We start from the raw sequence: 21,496 nt of genomic DNA, 5'->3' as shown, positions 1-21,496 counted from the left end.
CCCAGGGCGACTGCCCGGGCAGCCGGCTGAAGGACCAAATGCGATCTGTCACAAGCGAATCCGTCCTCTCTGTGGGAAGACGCGGGTCTGTAATTACTCCAACGTTATCGTTATTTGCCTCACGCTGCCCAAAATGTCAGTAACTGGATGCTGGAGTATTTGTGCAGTTGGAAAATGTTTCTGCTGCCCAAGCGAGAGGGCAAGGCTGTCCTGGCACTGCGGACGTTCAGCCGGCACGCTTCCCAGGGACAGCAGGTCACTGCGGTGTGATAAACAAGGCCAGCGTTTGCTAAGAAGAAATCTGCTGGGTAAGAACAGCTTCTCTCTTCTGCAGCAGCTTCCACACGCTGGAGAAGCATCTGGGGCTGAGGCAGGAAGTCAAAGAAAGGTAAATAGTGACATAAATGAACTTGGGAAGGGGTAACAGAGGAGTGGAGAAAAACAAAAATAGAGAGAAATTACCTGTCAACTCTTCCAAGATGTGAGAGAGGGAGGAAAAGCCAGCTGGGAAGAGAAGGGAGTGAAAACAAGGGAAGACCCAAATTGTGTGAATATTAGTTTGCATCAGCCTCTAAGCTGATGCTTTCTGGTCCAACAGCTACAAAGAGGAAGGCCGTGGAGATTAATAAAAAAATGATACTTTATTTTAAATGCAGCTACTGTCATGAGTCATCAAAATAGACTTTGTAATAGTTACTTTGTTTTAAATATGAGGTGACGAATGACAGCTAAGAATTTTAACTACATGAAATGTCCTAAAATTGTCAATTGAAAGAACTAAATTTAAATATTACAAATGACAATCATCAGAAAATAAAAGGGACTAAAAATACTTTCCAGAAAAAGTAAAATAATTTGGCCAGTGAAACCATACTAGTAATGTAAATTAATGAGATACTGCACAGGAAATACTTGAAGAGGTCTCCTTTCCGTCATTGTCATTTAAAAGATCCACAGAGCTAAAATCTCAGAATTTAAATTACATTGCTCTAATAATTTCTCTTACTTAAAAACAGTTCAACAATCCAGGATAATCCAAGGAACCACTGATAAATTGCACTTCTACACGTTGTCCTGCAGTGGGGCTGCTGCTATTACTGCTACGTGTGACCACCGGGACCTTCTCACGCACACAACTCTTTGGAGCAAAGTATTTCTAAAGGGTCCTTGCAATGGTTGTGCCAGGTGTAGCAGCTACGGCTCCTCCCAGAGCCCTCCAGAGTGATTTAAAATTATGGCTGAAGGGGAATCAGGTCTTGGCTTAACACTTCTCCGCCACATCCTTGCTGTGTCAGCTCTCAAAGTGCCACTGCTGAGGAAGGGACCCGTCACAGATGGCCATGGTCACGTACCCTTTGTGGCTAAGCGGATCTACCACCTTCATGCACTGCCCCACGGAGACCTGGTAGAGGCGGTTGTTTTTCTAGAGAGAGGAAGACAGATGGGATTTATTTATTAAAATTCTGTTCTACTCTTCTTAAACTGAAGCTGAAAGGGGAGGGGATGCTCCTTCCTGACAGAGGAACCACCCAGCAGCCTCCCTGACACACCAGACCCAGAGCAGCACCGTTTAAAAGCCAGAGTACAGCACACCCCATAACCACATTCAGACCTTGAGGTGCAGGCTCTCACGACTGTACAGGGACACAGTTCGGGTTTTGTTCACATCACAGCCACTGCAGGTGTGCAGTGAAGCAGGAGAACGCGGTAAGAATACACAACACTCCTCCAGCACACCCCCTGCTCCAAGTCCTGCACTGTAACCGCCAGTGCACAGTTGGCCTTCCTCTGTACCAGTGACTCCCCTAACATATTTCCCTTTGCTCCCGCACGTCTTCACTTATCTAAACAGTCCCAGCCTGCTCACATGTTCCTCATGAAAAAGGTGCCCAACACCTTTGATTTGCCCTGCCAGCCACCTCTGGACCTTCTCCAGCCTTAATTCAGCCTTTCTGAGAGGAGGTGACCAGCACGTGCAGTACAGGCAAACTACAATGGCGTGATGACATTTCTCTGCTTTTGTTCCTATTCCTTTCCTAATCAATCCCAATATTTGATTCACTTTCTTTTGCTATTGATCATTAAGGAGCACCAATCTGACACTGTTACAAATCCCCACCACCTGGCCACCCAGTGGCAATGGCCAGCTCAAAGCTCACATTTCACCCAGATTCTTCACCACCACCACAGGTATCACTTAACCAGCCAGTCACAAATTGAATCTGAATGGCTATTTTCCCATTCTCTCCATTTCATGAAATTTTTGTCTGCTAACTCAAGCTGAAGAACCCTGCATAATCTCTTAGCAGCAGCAGAATTTTTCAGCTCACTACTCCCACTACCATCTGTAGCTGTGGCACTGCTGGTGCAACTATCAGACACACAGCCCTGGGCTCATGTGATACCTGCCTCTACCTGCAAACCATCCTGGTCTGCAACAGCTTCCCCTTGTTTGACTCCACTTAGCAACTCATGCTGCCCATGAGCAGCACGGTGTGAACCCAAGACAGCTCATGCAGAGCTGTCCTGGAAGCACCACAGGCAGTTCTGGCAGTGCCCTCCTCTTTGTTTAATGCCATTAGTACTACAGACTCAACTGCTATGCTGAGGGCATGTAAGGAGGCAGCCTCTGAGTTAATACCCAGGAGCCAAATTTCATGTGTATGCAGCACTGGCTCAGTTTTGTGAAATCAGCCACTCCAGGCTCTAAACGATTAAACTAATGAGATGTAATTATAGGGCAGAAGCAACTGCAAAAAACCTCCTCTCAATCCTCCGCTCTGCCCTGTGCTTCTTCAACCACTAAGTAAAAATCACCACATGGACCGCTCCTGTCTCCTAGTCCCGCAAACGCAACACAACAAAGAGCTGTGGGGTGGATGTTGTTCTCCCTGGCACATCCCTGTAAGCCACAGTGCCGCGAGTGGCTGTGACAAGCAGAAAAAAGGCTAAACCGAGCTGAAGCAACCTTCCCATGTTGCAAAGGGCCTGCATGTCCCAGAGCTCAGCAAAAGCCTTATTCAGGCTGAAATGCAGCCACCACAGGTACATTTTGTACATCAGGCTGTTTAGACTGTGGGCTGAGCCTAAAACAGTACAATGGACTTTGCTGCATTTGAGGTTTATTCATAATTAAACTCAACCCTGATGCCCTGTTAGTGCTATTGTCACTTATCAACACATTAATGTTGCACATTAATGATATGCCAGCCACTCACCCCAAATGTCCACTGCTGTGAGCCGCCGGACCCATGGCATTTCATGAGACGAGGTGGATCGGACGAGCGAGTTTCCGAAACATCCAAGCAAAGGAGATTATTTAAAATCAGCTCATGATCTTCATTGTAAATCCAGACCTGAAAGAGAAGACAGAAAGACATTTAATCCTAATCAAGTGCCTCACATTTTTTGTTCAGCTACAGAGGAGGTGCTTTAGCACCTGGATGTCAGAGATATGCCTTGCAACGGCTCACTGCCTCTTTGCTGCCTTTTTTCCAGCAACTGAAACGGAGCTGCAGCGTGCTCTTGCCTTCCCAACATCACACAGCATTACCCCATGCAGAGGCACTAAAAAGACTAATTGTGATTCTGCCCTCCACCTAGCATTTTCAAAATTAAGCAGCCCCCATATGTTCCTCCTGTCTGGGCAGCTAAACAAGGTAATGCAACAGGTAGGCAGTGGATCTCCAAGCAGGTGACCAACCACTCTCTGAGCAAAGTCCTTAAGCCAGGCAGTAAATCTCCTTATCCAAAGACAATCCCTTAATCATGAAGGAGGGGCTGGTAGATTGCCTCAGCTCCATGTAGGGAGCCAGCACGAGGACCACACAAGGATGCTGGGTGAAGCAGGTGACCCAAGAGCTCTGGGGAAGTAGCTTGGTAGGCATGCAAGGCCAAAAGGTATCTCTAATCTTTTTTGGAAGCTGCTGCGTTTGTCCGTAAAAACATAGGAATTCATTTAATTTGTGCTCTGGGGTCAGTTTGTAGATGCTGAATGATGAGAAACCAGAATCAGCTGTGTAAATTCTGGTGCCAGGTAGCCTGCATTAGTCCCCACACCAGTCCCAGGGTCCTACTTCTTGCAGCTAGTGACCTGGTGCTCAGAGATCTTCACTGAAGTATGATCACCAGCATCCAGGTGCTATCAAAATTTTCCATACTGCTCTCCAGGGAAAAAAAATGCTGCTTTACCATTTCCATGCTGAAACTACATCTCCATAACTGACAGGTTTATGGCCTTCTCTGCTCCCCAGCCAAACTGCTTTTGCTAGCTATGCTGTGCTGTGCTTAGGAGGAGGGAGACCAATCCTCTCCATTTCACACCCACTTTGTTTTGGCTGAACCAAGATGAAAATGTCTTGATTTAGACCTCAGGAACCTATACAATATCCCAGCAGCTCACGTAGTGGTGGAAACATGGATTCAGCCCCTCTCTGGGGGGGCCCACCCATACAAAACAAGAATGCATTGGTTCACATTTGCAGCTATAGCTGTATTTAGGTTCCTGAATTTACATGACATTACAGGAGTTTCTCTCTGATCACACTGAAAAACATTATCACCTCTAACAAGAAGCAAGGATACACGCAGGCACACTGAATTTGTCCTCTTCCATGTGCTACTTCAGCAGAAGCCGCTATTTTTTTGTTGGCATTAAAAAAAAGTGTCAGGCACCTTCAGCTGCTGCAGTTCGTGCCCACAGCCTGGCTGGCCTAAACCTTGCTTTGGGGCAAGGCACATCTGGCTCAGCTGAAGGCTCAGGGAAGCTGGACCATCAGCCCAGTCTAACTGCAGGAGCTGCTGGTCCTCCCCTCCTCCTTCAGTGCCTTCAGGCTGGTGGGCCAAGCTCAGTTAGGTAGAGGACCTGTAGCTTTCATAACAAGAGACTGATCCCCAGGCCAGAAAGCAAAGAAATGAAGGAACTTCGGTGCATGCACCTCGACATGTCCTGGGTTACATAGGGGTAGCGAAAAGGAGAAGTATATGCAAGCCGTAACCGCGGTGCAGGGAAGATACTGAGAGCATCTGGCTGAGCACCAAACAGCTGCTATTCTGAACGCGCTGCAGGGGCCCTGCACTCACCCGGCACCTCGACAGCATCTCCCAGCCTCTCTGCTGAGCAGACAACAGCACAGCTGGCCAGGTCTCCTGCTCTGCTGGCATTCCCAGACCCAACCCTAGGCTGGTGTGCACAAGAACATCCCTACTCATCCACCTCACTTGCCAGCACCAACTCTCTTCCCCCTGGCTGCTTACCCGGTGAATGAGAGGGAACTGAGCCCCTTCTAACTGCACCAGAAGTACCTGCACCCACAGGCATGCTAAGCTCTTCTGGTGCACTCTTCCAGCCCTGTCCTCATTTCACACAGCTCAGTGCTGCAACAGCTATGCTTGCTGTGCGATATTTTTCCACTCAGTCTGCATGAATTTCACACTCAAAGTATAGAATATCAAATTCCAAGCAGAAAAGTCTGGCAAATAAAACAAATTCTGATTATTTGAATATTTTTTTTGGTCTGATGAAACTAAAACCAGCCTTCTGGAGGGAGCTGTTATTCAGGACGTTGCCTCAATTGTACAGCATGATTGAAAAGTGTACAGCTCATTCATTATCACAGCGACTATTACAATACAGTGAAAGCCGCCTTTGAGGAAGTGTATGTATAACATTAAAATTTGCCCCAACCTCAAGCATTCTGTCCCTTCTAACACACTTTCTCTGTTTAAACCCTGTCACGAGAAAGAAAGCACAGTAAGATTAAAGAGGGGGAGCAAATGGAGAAACAGCAAGATTTGCCAGAACAGTATTATTATTAAAGTAAGAATAATGATGGAGCCAAATCCAAACAACAGATGAAACTGGTGAGAACTGAGAGAAGACTGCAGTGACACAGGGGGCAGACCTTTAATCAATGGCTGAGTAATGGCAAAGAACACAAAACAGTGCTTAAATCCAGTGTGATACTTCTCCAGAAAAGCTTATGCAAGGCAGACAAAATTAATTTCAAACTAATTATGTGTTTGGTGTAGAAAACAAGGGAAAGAGGGAAAAGGCCAAAATTTGGGACACATTATGGTTCCAAATTAGATTAGAGTATCAGTACGAACTTGCAGATTATTAACAGATTCAAGCACGAGGAAAGCAAAGCCACCCCATGGGGGGGTTTTGTTATATAACTGCAAGCCTTTGCATACTCCAAAATTTAACTGTTTTGCTGCTGAAGATTGAAAGGATGACGTTTAGCTCATGTTGTTATAGGCTGTGAGCAGTAACAGCCCAGTACAGGAAGGAAAACTGGACAAACTCAGCAGGTGACAGAATCAGAACTGGCTTCAACCTGCAACAATCCAACACCACACACCATCTCTCCTTCCCTGAAAGACTGTTATGACAAATGGAGCTCAAAGTCATGGACTAAATTAACTCAATGAACTTTTATAGGGATGGCGCATAGACCACAGGAATGATATTTGTGTGTGTATGTATATATAGATGTACACGTATCTCAAAGGACTGGAAAGTTGATAGTGGTTAACTGGGATGTGGGGGATTCTGGGCATGACAAAAATGATATGGAATAAGGGGTGGATACTGTCCTGGTTTCAGCAGGGATACAATTAATTTTCTTGCTAGTAGCTAATACAGTGCTGTGTTTTGGGTTTCGGATGAGAATAACGTTGATAGCAACAAGTAAAACATGATTGTGTTAGGTAGTGCTTACCCTAAGTCAAAGACTTCTCAGTTCCCCATACTCTGCCAGTGCACGAGCAGCTGGGAGGGAACATGGTCAGGACAGCTGACCTGAACCAGCCAAAGGGCTTTCCATACCATAGGACACCATGTTCAGTATATAAACCGAGGGGAGCTGGCTGGGAGAAGGGCAGGAATCGCTGCCCAGGGACTGGCTGGGCATCGGTCAACAAGTGGTGAGCAATTGTATTGTGCAGCACTTTGTTTTTTCTCTCGGATATATTCTTCTCTCTCTCCCTCCTCCTTACAATTTTTTTTCTTTATTTCAATTACTAAACTGTTCTTATCTCAACCCACAGGTTTTACCTTTTTCCAACTCTCCCCACACCCCACCAGGCAAGGGTGGTGGGCGTGCTGAGTGAGTGGCACATGGTACTTAGCAGCTGGCTGGGGTTAAACCACAACAGTAACAGATGAGGTGCAGGGTATTTTCATTGCACATCCACTTCCTAACACCTAGGAGGGCATCACTGTCAGATTTCAGTTTCTAAAAATGGAATTGTGCCCATCTCCCACCACACAGGAAAGCAGCACCTTTAATTGCTATCACCAGAGACACATGCTAATGACTGATCTGTTCCACAGGTCGGGGGGGGGGGGGGGGGTGGGGTGCGGGGCGGAAATCACAGCATTTTCACTAGTCAAAGAAAAACATCAGGACGTAGTTATAATATAATGAATTCTTTCCATTTTCAAATAAAACCTAAATGGCAGATATTATGGAAAAACCTCTCTCCATAATGAAACTGATCATGTTTGGGGTTAAATAAATTATTTAATTTGGTGAATGTTGTAGGATTGGCTTCTTTCTAGCAGTTGCTTTTTCCTTCTGCCTCTCAACACAGGCAGTGGATAACAGGGAAGGTGCAAAGACCCCTTCAGTTTTGGAGTACAGTGGCCCACTCTGCTGCCAGCTGACCCTTCTGAGGTCCTAGATGTCCCCAGAGCACAGAGAGATCTTCCCTCAAGCAAAGCATTTCAGATTTGGTAATGCTCAGATGCCTGCCCAAGTCTTCAAATGCCTTCACCTTTGGCTACAGGGGCACAGAGGTCTTGCTTGTGTTTAGTCACCCAGGCCGCAATAGCTGGTTCAACTTTCCCACAGTGGAAATGGGACCTACAGATGTGGGGTAAGCGTTGGCACCGCTACAGAAAAGCTGGTGCGTATATCCTTCCAGTCACCTACAGAGAGAAAACCAGCATGTGCTGGAGTAGGTCTCGTGGACAAAATAAATGGGAGGTCCAAAGTATGAATTCTGTTAGAACTCTATTTTTAATTTAGTACCCTCAAAAGGTAGTTCAGACTATTTACAGATTTAAGACTGAGGTTTCCTGGGACTTCTAGTACCTTCAGGATTTTACTTCACTCCCATGTAACACAAACAAATCGCCCAGCCTTGTCCTGGACTGAGTGCTAAGATGACTTCATTAATCTCGTTTACATACAGACAGGTGGGTAGAAACACAGTTTCTCATATACAGCTCAACGAACAGTTTCAGTGACAACTACAGCTTAGCTCTTTGCAAGGACAGCAGTGTGACGTTGCTGAAGACTGGACAGTGGCACATTCTTGCTCTCTCATTTAACTAATATTTGGATTTCCTAACTGGTTTCAGGCTGTCACTGTTGGTAAAGGAAGCATGCCTTTCACTCCCTGCATGAACCTCTACATCCCAGCAGTCCCCTCTGGGATTATTTGTTACCATAATAAAGAGGTACGGGCCTGTGTTACTGAACTTTTTTTTTTCTTGTGAAAGATGAAATTATTCCTACAGTGAGCTTAATTTATGTAAATAGGTAACAGCTAGCTGAAGTACTTCAAAGGAAATGCAAGTGAGGAAAGGGCTGAAATGGTGCCTCAATCATCTAGGAGGCTGGCTCATACTATCATTTGCTTTTGAAAAACAGTATTACCCACAGAAGACTTTGAGTCCCCTGTTAATACAGACAACTGTATTAAAACAAAACGTATCACTCGAACTAGGGAAAAGCAATAAATCAAAGAATCTGTAGTAGGTAGAAAAAGGAAGCTCACTGTTCCTAGGGAATAAACATTTCAGAAGGATATGAAATAAACCAGGAAGCATCAACCTACCCTTTGGCTTTCGGAGTGCAGTGGAGTGTAGCTAAAGGCACTGCTGGCCAACTGTCAGAGCTTTGTGGATACACACTCTTAGTTGGTCTGCAAATTGCATTAGGGCTAGAGGAATGCATTGAAATTTCTCAGTAAACATAAGACAGTAACTGCTACAGAAACAGCCCTTTGTGTGGAAGAAAATCCCTGCTGTGAACCAATGCCGACAGGAGAAGCATTCCAGTACTTTCATCAGTTACAATCTGTTGCTTAGATTGGCACTACTGTATTATTCTGTCAGACAGTTTTTACAAGACAAAAATTCAGCTTAAGAGAACAAAAAAAGCTGCCTCAGCACTGAGGAAGCCGTATGCCTAGCAATTTGCATCGTCACAGCTGTTTGCATACACTTCAGCTCCTGTTTTTATGGATAACAGTGACATCACAACACCAAATGACTTGTGACAATCATCAGAAACAGCAAAGTTGGTCTATAACCATTATTTTAAACTACTGCTACCCTAAAAACTCAATGTCCTCCCAAACGTTGTTCCAAAGCAGACACATGCTTTGTTTCACAGGTCAGTGTATTGCTGATGTTCCACAACAATTGTTAGAGGGACTGAAGAATTGTGTTCCTTCAATAGTTTATGGAAAAATGGCAAGCAGACTTAACTTGCATACCTCCACGCTCACTCTGGACGTGTTGTATCAGAAAAGCAAACTAACAGCCCTGATCTACAGGTTTAGGGTGAAAGATCTTACAGAAGAACTGCACATGTGAGCACATCCTTCTAGGCTCTGACTCTTGAGAAGTTTGCAAAGAACGTATTCTTGTATTTATGAAGTGCTACAAGAGTTTTAACAGAGCTTTTCTGAAATTCTCTCCTCAAACCAGTTATCTTTTAAAGGCCCAGACCACAGATGCACGTACTTAGAAACCTCAGCGCCATCCCCAGCTGGAATCACAACAGTCAAATTTTTTAAAGGTTAATATATTGCTGAGTAGAAAGGTTTAATTATAGAAGTGAAGTAAATACACAGAGGAGAGGTTATAATGACATAGAAAGTAAAGCTTAAGAGTCAATCTAGCATATTTGAAAACAAACAGTAGAAGAAAATCCACATAATTCAGTGGACTAAGATTTTTTGGAAAAGGAACTTGGCTTTAAGCATTTAGGTCAGAAAGGAGGCAAGCACACATTAGCTACATGACAAACTCAATCTTCTTTTAGCTGTTAGATCACAAATACTCCACTAGTTAGTCCTATGTTGCCCATTGTGCTCACTCCAAAACATTTTTTAGTATTTTTTGATGCTTTTCTTCCAAGTTTGTCAGTAACTGCTTCTACTCTTTCTCCTTTAGGACAGTATCTAGCCCGAAGCCTGCTTCAGCATCCTTGTCTCCTAATTACCACCTGATTAACCTTGGCATGACGGTTTTGGGAAGAATCTATGCCCGTTTCTTCCACTTTTCAGACGTGTCTAGTCTTTCTTGATGATCTTTCCACACACTTAAATTTTTTCTCTCCTCCTTCAATACCAAAGTTTTTGTGGTGCACACTACCTTGTGCATTTTTTTGTTTCTAGAAAGAGGTCAGACACACTACTGAATTACAGGAGAGTGTTCACTTCAGCAATCTTGGCAGTTCCTTCATGTGACCACTCTTCAACTACAAAACTTCTCATTCCATGTTAGTCTTCCGTTAGCAAAATTCACAATCATTTTTTCTGTTTCTTCTGTTAATTCGGACCCCCCTGCACTGACCTTCATTCTCTAAGATCCTGTCAACTCTTCTACTTGTGCTACTTCTAACTGCATTTTCAACATTTATTCCTAAATTTGTGTTCAATCCTTAGTATTATCCCCCTATTTATGTTAATGAAACATCCTAGCTTTCCCTATAACTTATAACAGATTTTTTCAATATTTTCTAGATGCATCACCTTTGTAAGAACCACTTTTACTGCTTTGTCCTTCTGTAGCAAAAAGATAAATTGAATGTCACTGTCACATCAAGACCTAGAAAATAGGATAGTTTCATGTGCTTTAGTAATTTTTAACTTTAATTATGATAATGTGAGTCAACTTCAATTAAAAGTATTACCCATAATGGTGATACAACTGCAAGTTACATAATGTGTTATTTCTTTTAAATCAAGTAGTTAAGTGAGAATTTGAAATTTCTTCGTAGCCATGAAGGCCAGAGAAAACAAAGCAAGCATAAACTGAAGGCAAAACAGATTTGCTTGTAAGGCAAATCTCATGGCTTCAGTGAGTCTGGTTTCCCCATTTTCAAGGTCAGCTCTCACATGCATGAATTGTCTACATTACACAGGAGACCATATTCCAGTCAAAAGATTACACAGACCATTATTTTCCAATCAAAAGAACTGAAATCAGTGAGTCTTAAGGCAGCCCAGTTTTGTTTTCCCAGGCCTCTGCATGTTTTCCCAGGTAGACTGCACCTTGCTCCTTCAACTTACTAAACAGCAGCATTTATTTTTCAAGGGAGGGCATTATCCGTTCAGAGTAAAAGCAGCCTGGAAAGAGATAAACAGTGATAACCTCTTCCTGTTCCTCAGGGAAAAATTAGCTGGCACCAAAAAGCATAAAGTTATTTCCACAGAAAGCACAGCTAAGCTGTGGTACTCACTCCTACAGGATGCTGAAAGCTTACATGAGGTCCAAACACAATTAGGCACTCCTGGAAAAGCAAAAATTCTACAAAAAATACCAGAAAAAACTAAGCAGTCACAAAAATACTGCTTGCAAAAGTGCAGATTGTCATCTTCAAGAGTAATTGTCTGCACCGCATGTATTAAGCAATACACACTTGCTGCCAGCAGGCATCCAAGGGACAGGATAGCTGGGTACCTGCATTTCACCAGCAAGCACAGGCTTGCTTTCTTATTAGGTCAAAGCCATAAAACAGATGGTTTCACAGCAAAAATCAGCTGAAAATGCCAACGGGTTGAGTTTTACCAGAAATGACAGTTAAAAGCTTCCAATACTCAGGAAGTTTCGGCTTTCCAATACTCAGGAAGCAGAAGCTGTTAAATAAGTGTTATCTTTCTCTACATTGTCCTCACACACCCATAGCAAGATTGCTCAAGAGGATATGAAAGAGCACTGGCTGAATGAACTCTTGGGATTTGTTGGGAGAACAAAGTCAGTCTAACAGCAGAAAACCATAGCGATAGTTAACATACTTGGTTGGAGAACATCAGTGTGAAAGAAGATAGCACAGCTTTTTTTTTTTTATAATAAGAACTAATTGCTTCATTTATACTAGCAAACTAGATTCATGAGAAAAGAAGCCAAAGATCAACAACCAGAGCAATAATTTCGTCTTTCTCAACACCAAAAGGCTAACTGAAGTTTCTGCCTCCAGGAAAAAAAAAAAAAAAAAATCAGGAAAAGGTTTTGATAAGGAAAAACAACAGACTTCCTCCTCCAGCCATGTGGCAGTTCACTATTAAAAATATTGCAGGAAGGAGACGGGAAACAGTAACTGTGAGGACCCATCTGTTCTTACTGCAGCTAGGATCCAGAACCGGTCATTCTTGCTTTCTCACCCATAGACTGAACGGCTCAGAAAGCAGCACAGCACCTTTGGCACTGTACATGTACAATCACTGGTGCCAATCAGTTACATTTAGAGTCTTTACATTTACAGGACTTGCTGACTTTTTTCAGCTAATGGAGGAGATAACGTAGGAAAACCTTCATTCCCATTCCAGATTAAATTCATCTACCTTTAATACAGGGACCTACAATCTGGTCATAGTGACGATTACTCAGTACTCCAGAGGCAAAGTGCAGGGATGTATTGCTTGGTCCTGCCTACGTGACAACTGGAGACCATGTGTCTAGAGGCAGCCACACTTATCCAGACACTGGCTAACATCTCTCACACGGTCTTCCTTCATCACATTCAACTGGTAAGGGCACAGGTAGGAGGCAGAAAGCACCGTTAGTTGACAAAGCACAAAACATTTTGTTTGGGAATATCACACATCCTTCTGCTCCTACTACTGCAGTTTCCATATCCTGAAAACTACTGCCCATTTCATAAAGTATTAGTCTAGCACAACCCACCTTTGGTAAGGCTATGCTGCATTACATCCCATGCTCCATTTATTTTGTGTCTTTGATTACTTTTGTCTTTAGATGCGATCTAGTTTTTAGACTTGGGTCCCATGGACTCCTAAATCGTAACGTTCTAAATGTAGTTCTTAGCTAGGCAAAAGTCTTTACGGCATTAGGTGAAGATCTCTCTACCCTGGAGATTGTTTATCCAAGTCTTGAATTTCTGATGCCTTTAGGAACAGAAGTGGAATAGCAAAGGCTTCATGTAGTAATATAAAAACTCTCACTAGTTTGTCACATTGATCCCCAATTAATCCCCAGATTAGCAATTCACCTGTCACCAAAGAAATTTTTTAAGTTTCTTAGAATTCCCTCTATTTAACGATAATGACTCATTCACCCCAAATTACAGCCACTCCAGCAACTGAGGACTAGTTGTACAGTACACAAAGAACAGCAAGCCAAGAAAAGGCTGCCTCAAATCCCAGCATGAGGAACCGACTGAATGAGCTTCTACAAAATCTGAAATGTCAATCAGTGGATTCTGTACCTGTCAGGAGCCACTTAAGGATAGTCTTCAGCCACATACAGAGATTCGTGCCATAAAGATTGATTATAATATCCAACACTCAGCACTAGTAGGTACAGAGCAGTAAACTCCACAGTCTCCTCAGCCAGCCTCGTGGTTTGAACAATACTCTGAAATCAGCCTGCTTGCTGATGAGATGTTATACTAGGGCATTTTGCCAGCAGGAACACATATTAGCAATTTTGAATATGTGCATCGCTATTTAGTATAACTGGGAATATCATACCTGGTTTTGATTGTTGTAGTCACATTCCCGAACCACTACCAGGCCTCCTTTCTGACTTGGGTGGCCCTGGGCAACCAGGCATTTGTTGGTTTGAAGGTGATACAACTAAGAAAGGAAAACAGTTTGATGGACAGAGTGAACAACAAACATCACATACCAAAGGGAACATACAGTAACGCTTTGGAAGCCCTAGAACTCAGTGCGCTCCCCAAAAAACCCCACCCAAACAAACCTCAACAAAAAAATCCCCTTCTTTCCTTTTAAAATGCCACTTTGTTTTTCAGATAATTTGGAGGAGAAGTAGCATTAAGTAGTTCCATTTTGCTTTCTAATTACATCAAGATTTCCCTCTTTATGGTACAAGTGCAGTACACAATCTGGCTCAGCACGTGCTGCCCATACTCTGTCAAGTTTCTTTCCCTTTTCACTCTCCATGAAAGTCTCAGGTCTCAGATACTCACTAGCCCAGGAATATCAACTGTACTGTATAAACTACATTTTACTACAATTTAGCTTAAACATAGATCTCCTCCTACAGCCTCTGTTCATCAAGCAGGACATCCTCTTTGGGAAAAGAGAAGGCATTACTTAAATATCAACAACTGCAGACACTTTAGGTTGTTTGCAAATTGATTTTCAAGAGCATTTAGGTAACTGGAAAGCCACAGTTATCAGTTATTTTAATGACTGATCAGAGAAGAAGAGAAATTTTACCAACACCCAAATACTCATTCCAATTAAAATTTGGAGTAATGTTGTATTCAGGTCAGAAGCCTGTCCTGTGATGCAAAACTGTAAGCATCTACCATCACAGCAACAAGAAGGTTCTCAGCAAGTTAGCATCCTCTCTCCTGGTTTGGGCAATGATGCCCACCCCTAACAGTCTTCCAAGAGGTTTTTTGCAGAGTCTGAAGATTGGTTGTCCTATTCCAACAGTCAAGAATCATTAAGATCTTGATATATCCCCACAGAGTTACTCAGTGAGACAAAACACTTCTATTCTGGCTTTAAATTACATGCATGCCCTGAACTAACTGGTGGCCAGCAGAAGACTTCTTTTCAGCCTGATTGTTTTTCTTCCCCTGATGTGGTGTGGATCAGGTTATTTAGGCAGCAGGTGCTTCCTGCACATCAAGAACTGTGCCACGTGCAGCCAAGGGTACAAAGGAGAAAGGCAATTTCGCCAGCACAGGCACAACGCTGTGAGGAAGGGACAGCAGAGAAGGGCCCTGCTCTCTACCAAGTGCACTGGAATGCATTTGACACTCACTGGGTGTCTGCATGTGTGGGAGATGGCAAGGCCCCAGAACTGGCATCCACATTGAAAATAATTATTTCCAATCTGGAGCGGAATGAAGAGGGGAAAAAAGGGAATTTGCTGTTCTGAACTCAAGGCCCAGCTGATTAATTAGCTAGCAGCATTTTATTATGAAGACATACATAGCTGTCTCAGCATTTGTATCAATTCTACAGATTTTTAGAAACCAAAAGACACTTCCAGCAATAAAAAGAACGAACTGCTCCATCACACGACAGCAAAAATTAGACAGCACAAATACCAGATAATATTCTTCACTAAACACTATTTCTGGAAATAGCTGCCCCAAGGCACATCAACAGCCTCCTCAATTGCACCATGTTTCTCCTGTTCCCTACACACATCTGAAACAAATTACACAAAACCTTCTAAGTAACATTTCCTCTCACCCCAGAGACTTCTAGGACAGATCTCATTTTCATCATTCCTCACTCAACAGAAGGCTTTCAAACCATACAGCTACATGAGTTTGATATGATTTTTGTCCTTGTTTTTATTGGCCATGATGATCAGCATTTGATAACACTGTTAAGAATGTCCCCATTTGTGATCATTACAGTTCTTCCCAGCTGTCAAACCAGCACTTATCTCTGGCCCAATTAGTTTTTCAGAATAAGCTGGGATTGTGAGTGATTCATCCCAAATACTAAAGAGTCTGGCACGCAGTGGTGACATTGGCTGATCATTCTGTTCCTTGTAGGCATCTGGAAACAGTTTATACAATCATCAGAGCCAAACCTGACTCTCCCATACAATGCTGGGTATAATTCTTGAACCCCGGAGAACCAAGAAACCACGTGTTTGTATGTCTTGTCTCCCCCTTTTTAAAAGGTGCATAAAGTTTTTTTCCAAATTAGATGGGGAATTATTGCTAGGAAGATTTCCCCCTAAGTGTTGTTAAGGAACTCAGATCCCTCAAGTAGCCTCCCCCACATCAGCAATTCCTTAGTTAAACTTCTGTCTGGATGAAAGCAGAAAGCTATTAAATGTAAGGGCAGGGGGGAGGTCTGACATGGGGAATAACAGCATTTAACAACTAGAGGAATTGGCCCATTGTATCAGTTTTATTCAGGGAAACTACGCATGTTTGCCCTAATAAATAACTTCACAGCTTGGCTGGGATACTGCAATATACTGGGATATAAAAAATATTGCACAAATTGTAATTCCCAGACAGCTGCTTCTAAGCAAAAATCTAACGATGTCAATAGGTTCTGCATCAACTCAGGTCCTCCAGCCTGTATCTATGTGCAGGGCCAGCAACTGTCAACAGCCACTGCAGCCTGTGTTACCTTGGGGAGAGGGCTATGGCACTGTTTAATGCTTCCAGTTATTAGAGCTAGAAGGGAATCTGCCAACCATAGTCTATGTGCACACGAAATGGTTTACTCAAAGATCTTCCCTTTCACAGAGAAGAACTTGAGAAAGCGGTCTTGGGTTTGAAGTTATCCATTTTTGGGGGGAAGCATAAGAAGCACATAGCAGACAAATTTGGCACTGGATAGAACAGCTACAACCGTCTGTTAGCTTTGCCTGCCTACAGACCCATAAACATAGGTGTCAGAGCTAAGGCATGAACTTAATCATCATTTCCTCCATGAATACACGTAAATAACTCTCTTCTACTTTGAAATAAAAAGGAGCAAAACTCATTTTTGTTCATTATCTAACAGTCAAGATTAGAAAAACCATCATCAGTCTCAGATGCAAATGTTCATCTTTGCAGAAAATTATCCAGTAAAAGCAATGAGTTTGGAAACTAATTATATTTTACTCTTATCATAAACCAACAGAGCATGAATATTTCAGGCCAAAGTTCTCTCTATCCATATCCATCTTCAGATCAACAGCCATGAAAGTGCATTCTGAAGAAATCAGAACTTCGTAACTCAGAATTTTGAGGTAAAAAAACCTCTCATTTAATAGTATCTAGAATGAAGATGACCTGAAATACAGGTCAGAGTGAAACTGATTTGCCTTTGTCTAAAGACACAAATATTGTTATTTTCAAGACAGCTTGTTGCAAAACTAAAACTATGCTTCATGGATTTAAAAAAACAGAATTCTATATATTTTTAAGAAAGTTATTCTTACCCTTCCACGCTGGATTATTTTTGGTCGTTTCTGTGCTCTATTAATAAAAACTGGCTGCGGAGCTTTAGCATTGGGTCCAGATATTTGCATCTCAGGATAGATATTATCTAAATACCACTTAAATGACTTGCAGTTCAATCTTCTTCTCAATTCTACACGGTCAGTAATATTTCCATAGTTCCTCATCCTTAGCTCAGGTCTCAAAGCAAAATACTGCTCCTGTATTTAAAAGAAACAGGTTGGGAAAAAGGGCAGAAGAATTTCAGATTATTGATTTCCAACGTTTTCCTGTTGGCAGAACTCCCAAAGTTTCAGTTCACTTTACTAGGGCTTTCAACAATTAAGTTTGAGACTGGCATGAGGAAATTCCAGTGTTCAGAGTGCCTCAGGAGGCAAGATGTATCTTCCCTAACTCTTAAGATAATCTTTCTAGACTGCTTTTTTTGATGAAGACACTTCTTGGGCACGAATCTGCTGACCCTTTTTTTAGATGCCAACTTGAGGAAGAAACAAATCAGCCCTACACTCCATTGGCAATAAAGGCTAGTCATTAGGTCAGAAGCAGATGTACCTATCATTGTCATCCTCATCTGGCAGAGGTTTCTTTAAATTGATTGTTCAATTGATGGTTTTCATTGCTGAGGTGTTCAAGTATATTTTGCCTTTCACCAGGGGTAAAAAACCTCCATATCAGAATAGAACTACAAACAGGACTATCTTGTGAAGTTCAGTGGGATCATGCACTTATTCACATGAAGAATCAAAACTGCCACCTGGGCTTTCTGTGAAAGACTCCCACAATGGTAATTTTTCACGTTCTAATTTATAATTATACTCTGTATTGTACCTGGTTAGGCAAAGACAGATTAATCCACCTCAATCTTATGTGCTGTTCAACTCTAATGCAGAGACAATGAGGACAAACAGAAATTCATGAATGTACGATGTGGCATGAATACTATTACCAAAACTACAAGAAAAATGCCCTTGTAGTGTCTTTAATTCCAGCTAGATTTACAGAGCTCATAGAAAAGGCATTGTATTTGCACATGAACTCATTTACTAGATATTATTTAGAAATCAGTTTTCAGGGCACTGAGCTATGCTATTTTGTTGGATTAATCTCTAGTAGACATCTGGAATTTACTTCCCATAACATTGTTCTGACAGTTTTCAATTACCTACTGCTGTCTGATACTCAGATGACAGACAGCGTCAACTCAAGACAAATTACACATCTGTCCTTATCAAGATCTTTGAGCATTTGGATGCACTTGAATGTATCACTGCTATTTTAATAGCAGAGGAAGGGGAAGCACTAAGTACATTTGACTGTTGGACAACTCTGAGGAAGTTTGGAAGTAGACTGGACATCACTATCAGAAATTGGTCTGCTTCAGGAAAGTAGAGCTGCTATCCCAATTGTCTCTTTCCTGGTTAAAGTTCAGATTTTAGTATCCTACCTTTTCTGCATTATTTATTTCCATTGTATACATGCTTACTACTTCTACATTTTGCTTCTGACTTATGAAAATTTTGCTGTTTCCTTTCCATTATGCAGTTTTATTAAACATTGATATTTGTTCTTTGCTGCAAAAGAGATCCTTTAAGTCTTATCTTCATCCTATTCATCATATAATCACTTCAGCAAATTACACTGGCCCTAAATATTTGCATTACACTTATAAAAACAAAAATATTTCCAGGCTTGCCTTCCATACGTAAATCTGTCATAAGGACAGTCTCTGGCAACTATCAGAGAATTAGATTAGAAACAGCTGGAAACATTCAGGACACAAATCTGTGATAAGAGACTGCTAGAATCAGCAGTTTAAGTTCTTGTTGGACAAAGCAGTATTAACTGGAAATTATAACAAAGATTCAATTCCAAGCTTCAGAGAAAGCCATCATTAATCACAAAACAACTGTGCCAAGACACCAATAAAAAGGAAAGCAATAGATCAAATCTACCAATGCATTATGGAGAACAGAGATAAAAATTAATGACCCCTAATAGATTCCTCAAACTGACTGAACATCAAGATAAAGGATGGGGTTTGAAACATAAACCTCGAAAGAATATAAAGTTAATAAAAAACGTCTTTATAGAAATTGCAGAGACCACAGGAGGTGGCCACACAGCAAACTCTATGGCCTCACAAAGCAAAGCATCCTCAAATATCACAGAGATGAGGGCTTCACAAAAACCTGATCAACATTCAAAAGTATCAGTACCAAGACCTGAAGACAAGGGAGGAATACACTTGCCCTTGAATCCAGAAGTCAATCCTGACTGATCTTCCAGGGCAAGACAAGCTAAGAATCAGACTGCTAATTAAAACAGAAAGCAAACAACCAATGAAATCCCATCTCACCAGCATGGAAACTACCTGAAGAGCTATAGCAATATATGGTTGCCATGTAATACTGATTTGGACACAAAGCAATGCAGAGTTTACAAGAACTCATTCATCTTTTCCTTCATTAGAAAGACAAAATCAAAACTCCTGCAGGCAGTAGAAGTAACAGCAAGGAGACCTGAGCACTCAAAAGCAACAACAATCCTACACAATTTAGGAATTTGTATCAAAATTAACATTAGGAAATCAGACTACAGAAAGATGACCTCATTAGAGGTGCTAAGGGACACCACTGCAATACAGTCCTTTGACAAGCCAATTAATAACCTTATTTCATGACCTAGAATTGTGTCTTACCTTGTATTCATCCATCCACACATGTGCCAGCCTCAGCGAGTTATGAGCCATAGTGTCCTGTCCCCCTGGTGAGCCATAGGGACGTCTTTTACGGAAAATATGCCCCACCCTGGAGCAGGGGATGATCAGAAGTCTACCACCACACATCCAGATCTGTCCATACAAAAGCAGAACATACCTCATTGTACATGTACTGACAAGGCTCACTGCCTCCTCCCCTTCCTCGAGGGATTCTTAGGTAGGTTTATACTTGATAACAGGATTAGGTGTCAGCAAGTTGTCCTATGTGTTATTCTTTCTGACAAATCCATTATTAGATCCTCAAGTTAGAAAAGAACTATTTTTGCCATATCAAATTCTCCACATAAGAAGTCATGGCTTTCATGAAACAAATAGAAAGTTTTCTAAAATTTTATGTTCTAATGACCTATTAGCAAACACTGAAATACATAGGCTGGAATTCAACTTGCAGATTAAGATATCTAAACTTATTTAGCTACATTAGAGTTACAGTCCGCACTTCCATGACAAATAATGAAGATCAGTCAGTATGAAGAGAGCCTGGAGAGCTTTTTCAACCAAGTATAAGCACCTATTTTGCACAGCTGTTTGTTTCTGTTAAGCGTATGGGAAATCAGAAATACTGTTCAGATTCAGATGGTACGTTCAGGTGCCTTAATCCAACCCCACTGCACCCCAGGTCGAGACTGCATTTGCAGTCTACTTTCATTATTAATTTTTTTTTTTCTTTTCTTTTTAAATTTCAGCTTCCAGCAAATTCTCATCATTGGCTCTTTGTAGGACTAATGTGTTCTCCAATCTCAGAAAAGGCTTCTCACATTAGCGGTTTATAATCAAGTAACTATAAAAACTCCTCCTGGATAAAAGACTAAACTTTACAACTCTCCCCCAGGGAGATGGGAGCTTTTAGATGTTATAAAGCTCTCCGAATATACTCTAGTTTTTCAAAGCTTACAATTGAAACTGTATATTACACAGTAACAACAATAATATCCTCACACTCCATACATCTCTACTCAGATACCTAATAATTATATATTATACTGAAAACTTGAAAGATTTTATTTATTCAAGTACACATCCCTTTAAAGTCACTCAAATTTATGAAATGCCAGTTCTTATTTTTGAGCTCTAATCTTGATTTCTCTCATGACCAATTTGACAGACTTCGCTGAAGTTTTGGGAGTTGTGTGTTTGGTTTTGGGGTTATTTCTATGTTAACTTCACTTTTTAATCCCCTTTTTGTGTTTGTCATGACAGCATATCATTTTTAGGCAGGTTCTTGTCAAACCCGTTGATGAATCCACTTTACAAAAGTGAAGAGGTAAACATGACATTGAGCACAAGAAGTTGTTTTTCTTTCAGTAGAATGACAGGGAAGGTAAGACAAAATACAGGAAAAGCCCAATGAAGTATCACTCTCAAATCTCTGGATTACGACTTTCTCATTTTTCCAACCAAGCTGGCTCCTCTACATTACTCTTAATTCAGTTACACACAAAAAAAAGGTACATTTCCAGGCTCTCAAAAAGGAGACTGAAATATCTGAAAAGCCCAATACATGTCTAAGGAAATAAAATTAGCTTACTTATTATCAACGTTGCTGTGAGTC

At 41.7% G+C, this 21,496-nt stretch overlaps 1 protein-coding gene across 3 annotated transcripts in view; it reads right to left on the bottom strand.

Annotated features, from left to right (window-relative positions):
• Window positions 1–618: 618 nt before the first annotated feature.
• GALNT11 (polypeptide N-acetylgalactosaminyltransferase 11) overlaps window positions 619–21,496 on the bottom strand; it is a 56,589-nt gene continuing 35,711 nt past the window's right edge. For 2 of the 3 annotated variants that reach the window (XM_080386944.1, XM_080386945.1), the window contains exons 8-12: window positions 19,864–20,016; window positions 17,147–17,365; window positions 13,735–13,839; window positions 3,219–3,356; window positions 619–1,423 (exon numbers count right to left, since the gene is read on the bottom strand). In XM_080386944.1, coding sequence (XP_080243070.1) covers window positions 1,292–1,423; window positions 3,219–3,356; window positions 13,735–13,839; window positions 17,147–17,365; window positions 19,864–20,016 — 747 coding nt within the window. In that variant the 3' untranslated portion in view covers window positions 619–1,291. Of the gene's footprint in view, window positions 1,424–3,218; window positions 3,357–13,734; window positions 13,840–17,146; window positions 17,366–19,863; window positions 20,017–21,496 lie in introns of those variants that run through there. The other variant, XR_013928034.1, reaches the window with a different exon arrangement.

Source organism: Falco punctatus, assembly GCF_963210335.1.
Source record: "Falco punctatus genome assembly, chromosome: 4".
NCBI lineage: Eukaryota > Metazoa > Chordata > Aves > Falconiformes > Falconidae > Falco > Falco punctatus.
This window is presented reverse-complemented; position numbering and strand designations above follow the sequence as displayed.